The sequence below is a fragment of the Ipomoea nil genome, unplaced genomic scaffold, assembly GCF_001879475.1.
Source record: "Ipomoea nil cultivar Tokyo-kokei standard unplaced genomic scaffold, Asagao_1.1 scaffold0900, whole genome shotgun sequence".
NCBI lineage: Eukaryota > Viridiplantae > Streptophyta > Magnoliopsida > Solanales > Convolvulaceae > Ipomoea > Ipomoea nil.
The window spans coordinates 127,187-137,321 of record NW_017617328.1 but is presented as its reverse complement, the minus strand read 5'-3'; the positions used below and the strand labels follow the sequence as shown (position 1 = coordinate 137,321).

The 10,135-nt window shown below is 32.3% G+C and overlaps 1 protein-coding gene across 2 annotated transcripts; it reads right to left on the bottom strand.

The window, feature by feature from the left end:
- Nucleotides 1–1,246: 1,246 nt before the first annotated feature.
- On the bottom strand, nt 1,247–7,766 carry LOC109179298 (two-component response regulator ARR17-like). 2 transcript variants are annotated; one of them, XM_019328802.1, is made up of 5 exons: nt 7,542–7,766; nt 2,413–2,498; nt 2,245–2,322; nt 1,624–1,694; nt 1,247–1,503 (listed from the first exon to the last, which is right to left on the bottom strand). In XM_019328802.1, exons 1-5 carry the CDS (start codon nt 7,672–7,674, stop codon nt 1,401–1,403), a joined length of 471 nt encoding a protein of 156 aa, XP_019184347.1. In that variant the 5' UTR covers nt 7,675–7,766; the 3' UTR covers nt 1,247–1,400. The 2 variants fall into 2 exon arrangements, with proteins under 2 accessions (XP_019184347.1, XP_019184348.1); XM_019328803.1 differs by lacking the exon at nt 7,542–7,766 and adding an exon at nt 2,775–2,921.
- Nucleotides 7,767–10,135: the final 2,369 nt, after the last annotated feature.

The window sequence follows — 10,135 nt, the reverse complement described above, 5'->3', positions numbered from 1 at the left end:
CAAATCTTGTTTAGATTTTGAAAAGGGTAGAAACGTTGGGACTAAGGTGTAAAAACTAGGTCCATTTCTAACGGTCAAAGGAAGCTCGAAACTATATTGTATGGAGGATGGAAACTGTATCGGATTCCCTCACCGAGTTGTCCTCATCGGCGGCGACCGATCGGTCGCCGGAGGATCAAGATTTACTGGAGAGAAGCACTAAGAAAACGAAAAGGGTCTGCGATCTTCAAGATTCTGGGCAGAACTGTTAGCTACACCTATCTTCATCAGAGATTGCAGAAAAATGTGGAGACCAGAGGCACATTTCGACCTTATCGCCCTTACCCAAGAAGAAGAAGAAGAAGAAGAAGAAAATAGGTGTAGATAATAATAATAATAATAATAATAATAATAATAATAATAATAATAATAATAATAATAATAATAATAATCAGGGGGGGAGGGGGAGGGGGAGGAGGAGGGGTTTTAATTCAACATAATTGTTTAGCAGGAAACAAGATTAAGGAAGGGATTGATGTGAAAGTTGGGATAAGGGAAGAGAAAGGGTTTTAATTCATAAGGTTAAAATATGTCATTACTTTAAAATAATAAGGGTAAAGATGGAAAAAAAAGTTAGGAAGCTAGTAACTTATTTTGAAAAGCTACCTAAAGTAGCGTTCCAAAATAAGCTCTTATTTTAAGCTAGGAACTTATTTTGGGAACATTACCAAACAGAACTTATAGCTTGTTAGTAGCTTAAAATAAGCTATAAACTCCTAGCTTAGCGTTGCCAAACAGAGCCGTTATAATCACAAGAGACATCACAAGGGAATTGATCTCTATTCCGTAAGAAAATTTCAACTCCGTGAAATTACGAACCAGACCCCGTTAGTCTCTTATGATCTCTATTCTCCATTTTTCGGACATTTTTTCTAAAGGCATTATATGAGACCAAACTCTTTGCTAACTTTGACGTGTGACTTGCTCTATATTTATATTTAAAAATAAATAAAAATAAATAAAAATTGAACCATTATCTATTGTCTAGAGTAACCATGAAATAATTAAAACATAAATTTACTCGTTGTCATTCTTCAGTTCTTCTCAATAAAATAAAAAATAAAAAATTGTGGTTTGCATATTTGAGCACTTTAAATGATTTTTTGATAAAAGCTCTTTAAGTGATTGGTTGTTAAGAATCTTCATAAAAAAAAATGGGTTTTATTAAATTTTCCAAAGGTCCCCGTAGATCATATATATGTGTGTGTGTAATAACTAAAGATGTTATAAGTCTTCATCCATAATTTTCATAGTAATAGAAAAATTAACTTGCTATCCTTGATACATATTAAATTAATTAATTTTTTTTTTTGGGAATCAAATCTGGATCTAACTATACTAAAGCTTCTGATCGGTCTTCATCACATTGATAATCTTTTATGCATTAACTGAGATTTGAGTTCGTTCACATCAGCTTGCTTGAGAGGCTTCAGGATGAACATCTTAGCTCCTACCTCCATGCATCTGTCAATCAATTTTTATTCATTTATCAAATAATTAAACAATAATTAATTACTGTTAGCAGAATTTAAGGTTAATTAGTTGTCTGATTAATTAAGGAACTGGATGGTAAATTATTCTTACTGGTTTATCCGACTTGGAATGTTTTCGGATGACATTACCACCACTGGAACATCCTTAAACATGGCTGAGTCCTACAAAATCCAACACCAACATATTAGTAATTAATGATGAGGTTAACAAGAACAAGAACAATAATAATGACAGAGAATAAAGAAAGCCAAATTTATGTAGTTTAGCAATATAATGTGTCTACGTTCACAACAGTGGAACTATTATTTTATTAATTATAATGATAATGATTAAACATCTAAGGTTACAAACATCATATTTATATGTAGCGCAAAACATGTTCAAGTATACAAAAAAAAAAAAAAAAAAAGACCATGAACTATAGGCTGACCCAATCCGCTACGCTCATATCACTTCCCTTATATGAGACATACAATTAAGATTATAACATGAAATACCAAACTACATTCTTGTAGGTTTGTGTCATGTCTGAATGGTTTTTTGGGATTGAGAGGATAAGAAGAACAATCACCTTTCAAATACGACTATATATAACTAGAAAGTATTATACGTCATACATGTCACATGAGACGATGCTCCGATCTTACATAGGACTTACTCTATCATATATAATTTCAGTGATATTCAAACACGTAGTTAAAAGATTCTGACCTTGACTTTCTTAAGAAGCTCATAGCCATTCATCCCAGGCATGGAGTAATCTGTAATTATCAAATTCACCTTTGGGACCTGAAAAAAATAATATAATATTATTCAAAATATAAATATTCGAAGTAATTAAGGTTTGTGCGTATATATGGAATGAAATTTAGTACTAACGTTGGTGTTTGGAGAGTTGTGTTGGACATCTCCTGCTAATAACCCCAGGTACTCCAAAGCTCTCACTCCATTTTCTGCCGTTGTTACTGAACCCAAAAAATATTTTCACTCAAATATTGAAAATTAAGTATTTTAATGAATTAAAAGGGCTCGAAATGAGTAATCGAGTGAGTAGAACACCATTCTTGTATCAAAATGTCACAAATTTAATTATCGCCAAAACTCTGATCTCTTAATTTATCTGATATACACTTTTGAGTTATCACAAAAACTCTCTTAATTTATTTGATGTACACTTTTAAATAGCCGATTGTGAATTTCGTCGTGACCCAGAAAAAAATGAATTGAATTGAAAGAAATACCTTTGCAAGAAGAGGACTTGAACAATTTCTCAACGACGGTACGGTCAACGACACTGTCGTCAACGACCAGCACATGCATGACGACTGCATCTTCTCCGACCGTCACCATGGATGAAGGATAGATTTTTTTTTTTCCCTTAATCTCCACGAAAACAGGAGTTTTATTTTTATTTATTTATTTTTTTTATTTTTTGCAGTTTCGCACATAAACCCTAAACCAAAGATTCAGTTATAATGACGAATTCAGAGCAGAAAATGGGTGATATTTAAAGACAAGAATTCTGCTACGAACGCAACGATTCAAGATCTACTGAATCGTCACAAATATTTCGTAATCTTTTCAAATCGTTTGTTTTAATAGATTCATAATTAATTTGTGACGATTTCTCTATAGTATCTTCGTTTCTGATCCGACACTTCTTCAATCTTATTTAATTATTTTAATTTTTTCATAAAATCTGGTGTTGTTTTAATGGTTTAAATGCATAAATGTAATAGGACAGCCTGGGTACTAGGTTGTTTAGATTTTTATCCTAAATAGCTTCGATATTTGGATAACTTAGATTGTATAAGATAAGATATAAGATGCGCGCAATATGAGATAGGGATAGAGTGAGATTATAAGAGTTAATTCAAGCAATAGTCCTCCGATTATATTGATTTTTTATAATTAATCTTTAATTTTTAATTTGGACAATTTAGGTCTCTTGACTTTTGAATTCTTTCTAATGTTGGTCCTTTCGTCAAATAAAGGTTAAGTGAATGTTAAATGAAGGGGTAAATTAGTTATTTCACCTGCTTAGTGTATAATTACACGTATTCTGATACGATCTCACATCGGCTCCACAAGAGATTGTGGAGTGGTACTTAAGTTGGGGCTAAACTTCCACTCATGAGCTAGCTTTTGTGGTGGAGTTAGGGTCTTGGCTTGAGTACCGTATCATTTGGTGCTCTTGTTGAGAGGCCGGAGTGTGGTGGGAAAGGGCTACCCGGTGCTTGATAAGGTTCAAAGGGAACCGAGAAGAGTCCGGAGTGAAAGCTATCAGTGAAGCCGTCAACCCATCCAATGCCGGCCTAGCGGAGGGGGCGACCTAGAAAAGGGCTACCTGGTGCTTGATAAGGTCCGGAGTGAAGCCATCCAAAGGGGAAAAGGACTACCTGGTGCCGAGAAGAGTCCGGAGTGTGAGCCGTGTAGAGTAAGCCGCCGCAAACGTCGGCTTCTCAAGGGGTGGGCAATGATACGATCCCACATCGGCTCCACAAGAGATTGTGGAGTGGTACTTAAGTTGAGGCTAAACCTCCACTCATGAGCTAGCTTTTGTGGTGGAGTTAGGGTCTTGGCTTAAGTACCATATCATATTCCCTTGTATACGCGATATATATGAAGATATTAATCTCAGTCGAAGTCCTAGAATATTCCTCGTTGTTCCCTATTGTCTACACGAAATCTCAGTCCCGTTGTTCCCTATTGTCTACACGAAATCTCAGTCCTAGAATTTCCGGTGCCGGTGCAAGCAACTCAGAGCAGTGGACCTTTTCGGCAGTGACGACAATGGGGAACGACGAGGAATATTTTAGAGCTTCGACTGAGATTAACTTCGTATATATCGTGTATACAAAGGAGAAATATGAGTAATTATACACTAAGTAGGTGAAATGACTACTTTACCCCTTCATTTAACGTCCACTTAACTTTCATCTGATGGAAGGACCAATATTGGAAAGAATTCGAAAGTCAAGGGACCTAAATTGTCCAAATTAAAAATCGAAGACTAATTGTGAAAAATTAATATAGTCGGAGGATCATTAATAATAGAATTAACTCGAGATTATGATATGGTATTTAATTATTACTTGCTTAAAATTATAGGTATTAGTAAGGTTAAAAATATTCTATCTAGATTGAGTAGGTGTACGAATACTGATTCGAATATATTTTTTGTAAAATACGTTCAGTGTATATTAAATCAATTATATTATCTTTCAGACCCGTATAGGCAGCTCAACTGGTCATAGAGGTGAAACTTTGGAAGAATGACCTACGGCAGTGTGGGAGCAACCTCTCAAAGTGAGTGGGGTTCCTTGTGCGCAGTAAGCACCGGTCTAGCCTCTGTGTTTCATGTTCAGTTGAGTTACCATGATTTACATCCTCTCAAATGCTCTGTCGGGGTGTGGATAAAATTATATTATCTTTTAGGTTTTATTTTAAAATTAAAAAAAAAAACTATTTAAATCAAATATACCTTTTTTGAATGCTGACTCTATTACATTGTAGTATCTATTCATACAAAGAGCCAATAACGATAACGCATCCACTAAGGCTCGAACTGACAATCTTTCAAATAGAAGTCCAACCCGGGTACCATTAGACCACATAGTCTTGGTACCTAAGAATATGACTACTTTTTTATATTTGCTAATTAACGTCTTTTACCTCAACATCATAAACTAACAATCTCAACCAGAGAAGTCCAACTCTCATAGTCATCTAATCAAAGTAAAAATTAGTTTTCATGGTTTGTTAGATATTACATAAGAATTGAACATGATTTACCCAATGAATAATCTCAAGTAATGATTATATTATGTGTTTCCTAATTCATTGATAAAAGAAAAAAAAAAATCCTATGAAAATATTTAGACAATTTAGATTGAATAATGAAATTTGTCTCGTCAAGTGCACAAAAATTATTACGGATTATATTATTTATTTTTTGCCAATTTTTGGGGAAATCATTATTTAATTTTGGTCCCTAAATTATTTTTCAACTGTAAATGTAGTTCATGATTTTCAATTTCAACCAATTTGATACTAGAATTGTTTAAAATTTTGTTAATTAAACCCTTTCAATTATCAAACTGATAAAATTTTAAAAATGTGAAAATCATCATTTTGGTCTTGAAAAGGTTTAATTGATAAAAATTTTAAATAATTCAAGAATTAAATTGGTTGAAATTGAAAATTAGGAACAACATTAACAATTGAAAAACAATTAAGGGACTAAAATGGTGATTATTTCTATTTTTACGCAGAAATAGTTGTTGGTAGATATATACGATATTAATAATAATAATCCTACGGAAAAAGGACTATTATTATTTTTGAAAAAAACATGGAGGGACGAATGGATATGGTGGGTAGGTGATTAGCACGAGTCGAGCGAATCACTCTTTCCTTAAAACTTTATTTGTCGTCTCGCAAAGGTGCTAGAAGCGTTACGGCCTAGGTTTCCCAGGATAAAACGCACTACGGTTCTAAGTTATGAGCACTCAAACTTTGAACCCAACAACAAGAGCGTGGGATGAACGTAGTAGGCTAAAAAAGGAGTGCTAGGAGCGTTACGGCCTAGGTTTCCCAGGATAAAACGCACTATGGTTCTAAGTTATGAGCACTCAAACTTAGAACCCAACAACAAGAGCGTGGGATGAACGTAGTAGGCTAAGAAAGGAGTAGGAGCAGAGATTTTGAGAGCTAGAAAACGTAGGAAATCAAGTTGTAAAAATTTAGGTGCTAATGTACACTAGTTAAGCATTTTCAAATTCATTTTGGGAGAGAGAGCATCTATGCTATACAATTCAATAAGCCTTAGAAAGGCTCTTGTATAAATAGTGGTGCAAACCCACTTTCCAAATCAATGTGGAACAAAAACTTCTTTAAAACTTTTTGAACTCAAATGAATATATTTTGAGAATCAATTTCTCATTCGTCCATTATCCCTTTTGAGCGGACAATATATCAATCTCTTCGTCTCACTACAAAAAACTCGAATCTATTTTGACCCGACTCAAATTAGAAGTAAACCTCAAATCACTAATAATTGCATCACAAAATAGCTACTTAATATACCATTTCAAGCTATTTTTTCCGGTAAAAAAAAATTAAAATGAAGAGGGTAATTAAGTAACCCACTATGCGCATTCAAAAAAAAAAGTAACCCACTATGCCACACAACAGTGAATCTAACAAAAAACGGAGTATTTGTATTTCTGTTTTAACGTCCAAACTAGTGACTAGTACTTGAAGGTATGTATTAGGTAAACTTTGCTCTTATGTAATACTCCGTAGCATAAAAGTTATACATAAGAAGTAAATTGCACTAGAAAAATTATGTGTAATGGGTTCAATTAAGAAGGTATTGACCACAACCAAACTTATAATTTTTAAGTACGATAATTATGCTCTACTCAACATTTTTAATACTTTTGTCCTCATGTTTCTTTGTCAATTGTTCCTTAATGTAGTTAGTGTTGAAAAAGTTGGAATTTCTGACCACAAGAAAGTGATTAAAATTATTAAACCAGGTTTGTGGTTAGAACTTAGAAGTCAAGTTCCAACTAACTTTTCTACTCATTTGAGGACTTGAAAAAATGTTTTGTCACCATTTTTTACTATCATTCCAAAGTGGTCAAAAACACTGACTATCAATAAATATTGTTAGAAAATTTTGGTTAATGTAATATATGTTTAGAATTTCTAAACGCCACCCCCAACGGTGGGTGGAAATTTTGAAAAGTTTGAAAATTTTCATTTACTTTCAGATTGTTGAAAATTTTAGTTGTGATCTCAATACAAAGCTTAATTTATGAAATGGTCGATAGAGGTAATGAGAGACATTACCACAAATCATTAAAGTTACGATATCAAGAATCGAAAACACAACATATAATTAGAATGACTCAATAACACAACAAATGACTATATTTCTAAAAATCGAAAATTCAATGACCAAAACAAGTAAAACTAGCTTAGCTTAGTCATGCACAAACCTTTGCAAGAAGAGGACTTGAGCAATTTCTCAATGATGATAAGGTTAATTGGATCGTCATCAACAGCCAGCACATGGATGACTTCATCTTCCCCATTTTCCCCCATTGCCATTGATGATGAAGGGCAAGCCATTATTTTCTTTTCCTTAATTTCAACAAAAACTGTACTTTAATATAATTGGATATATATATATTAAGTTGTGATTATAATGAAGTCAGAGAAGAATGCAGAAGAGAGAGAGAGAATGAATGAATTGAAATTAAAGAAGATCCGAGTGGATTAATTAAAGAGGAGGCTTATATTAAGGGTGTGTTTGGTTCGCACATAGGAATCGGAATCGGAATGAGAATCAAATACTTGAATAAAAGCACTAATATCAATAAAAAAAATCAAAACAAAAATCTAAAAGTACTAATTCAAACTTAAAAATCAGGTAATAAGATGTAATGATATTTTTTTTAATTAGGGGATGAGGGTTTTAATTGAAAATGTAATCAAATCTCATAATTGTGTTTTAAAAAGTTATCAACCAAACACTAACTATGATTTTTAATTCTCATTATTCATGTTGTATAAACTCATGAACCAAACACACCTTAAATTTTGTTTTACGTCGTCATCAGACGATGGAAATCTGTTTTGAGTTTGCAGATCAGACAAACAACGTAATGTACTTGCAATTGTCTTAATCTCTTGGAAAACATCATGGACAGTCTGTTATTACTTATTAATGATGCTTTTTAATTAATCTCGTTCTCTTCCTTGAGTGGGAACGTGAAGCTAATGACGATAAGGGGAAAAAGGATAATCCATCTTTTTTGATACATGTGAATATGTGATGAAGAGAACCATACTTCAAATCATAATTGGCAATTATTGGAAATTTATATAGCTGGTGGTATTATTTAAAGTTCTAGATATCACTATCAAGAATTTAAATAATATTATATTTTAGTGTTACGGGATAAAATATCATTTTTAAGTTGGTTAGATTTTATTGAATTGCTTGTTGATTAAAAATGGTGGTTATTGACTATTTGTTGAAAGACAAAAACTTGTGTATGACCATTTCATGGATCTTTGTTCATAAATGGATCGAGTCAAGATGAAAATGTAATACTTATACTACAAAATGTAATACTAATCAGAAATAAAGTGTTTGTTATTTATGAAGGAAAGTTCAATACTTTTGAGAAAAAATGTAATACTTTTACATTTTAATTTAAAAATATTATATTTTTCTATAAAAGTATTACACTTTTTATTATAATCCCCAAATAGTAAACTTTGGGTTTGAGGCATATCAAGTGTAATCAAATATTTTTAATTCGATTCGTGATTAGAGTTTGAATATTTTGATTTGAATTCGAATTATTCGAATACATATTTCGATTCGAATTCAAATTTGAATCAGAATATATTTGATTCGAATAAAATTCATATATATATATATATATATATATATATATATATATATAATAAAAACAAAAACTAAAGATATAATCAGTCATCACCTAAGTCCAGAAGATCAGAACTCTAAACGCCTCACTGCCTCAGCGGCTCAGCTCTCGTCAACCGTCTTCTTCCATCATGCAGAACTCTAAACTCTAAAGTCATAGCTAAAGCTTCTTCTTCCCCTGCAGTCGTTACTAGCAACTCCATAGTTAAAGCTTCTTCTTGCCACTCTACTCTAGATTTGCGATGACGACAATGACGGTGGACTTCACGTACGTACAGTAGCGGTGGCATCAGCACGACGACGGTGACGTCCTCTTCGATTTGTTTTCTTTTTGAGCTTCTGGCGGTGGCGGACGGCAAGGTAGCACTCAGCAACTCTAGCGAAGAAAATTAGTATATTAATAGAATATTAGTATAATAGTACTAATAGAAAATTTTATAAAAAAAAATTAAGTTAGTCATTTTGAATTCAAATATTCGAATAATGTAGTCAAACGAATAAAATTTTAGATTCGAATATTTATCGGGGATACGAATAAAAATAGTTCTTAAAATAATTCGAATCAAATAATAAGATATTTAGTTCGATTCGATTCATTTATCAGGTGCTGATTTGAGGTATTGAAATATCTTCTAAAATTGTAGATGAAGATCTCTTTTAAAAGTAAGAGGCAATCTCTTTTAGTCTCTTATGATTTCTATTCTCCATTTTTTTTTGTGACCTTTTCTCAATGCATGATATGAAACTCTTTGCGAACTTTGAGGTGTGACTTGCTCTAAATTTATATTTAAAATAAATAAATAAAAATTGAACCATTCATCTATTGTCTGATATATACATGTATTTGGCAAATTCAATTACACTATTACAGTAAAAAATAATTAACTAAACTTTTGAAATAACTAAAAAATGCATGTCATTCTTCAATTCTTCTGAATAATTAAAAATAAAACTTTGTGGTTAGCATATTAGAGCTCTTCAAATAATTAAAAATGGTTGTTAGGGATTTCCATAAAGAATCGGATTAATAGAAAATTTCATTGTAATTTGTCTTCATCTATAATTATATAATTTGTCTTCATCTATAAATTTCATTGTAATAGAAAAATAATAATGCATATTCTGCATCCATGA

Coding starts and splice junctions, on each gene's coding strand:
- LOC109179298 (XM_019328802.1), bottom strand. CDS start 7,674: ATGGCTTGCCCTTCATCATCAATGGCAATGGGGGAAAATGGGGAAGAT. Junction 2,499..7,541: donor CAAGTCCTCTTCTTGCAAAG/GTTTGTGCATGA, acceptor TTTTGGGTTCAG/TAACAACGGCAGAAAATGGA. Junction 1,695..2,244: donor AGCTTCTTAAGAAAGTCAAG/GTCAGAATCTTT, acceptor TGGATTTTGTAG/GACTCAGCCATGTTTAAGGA.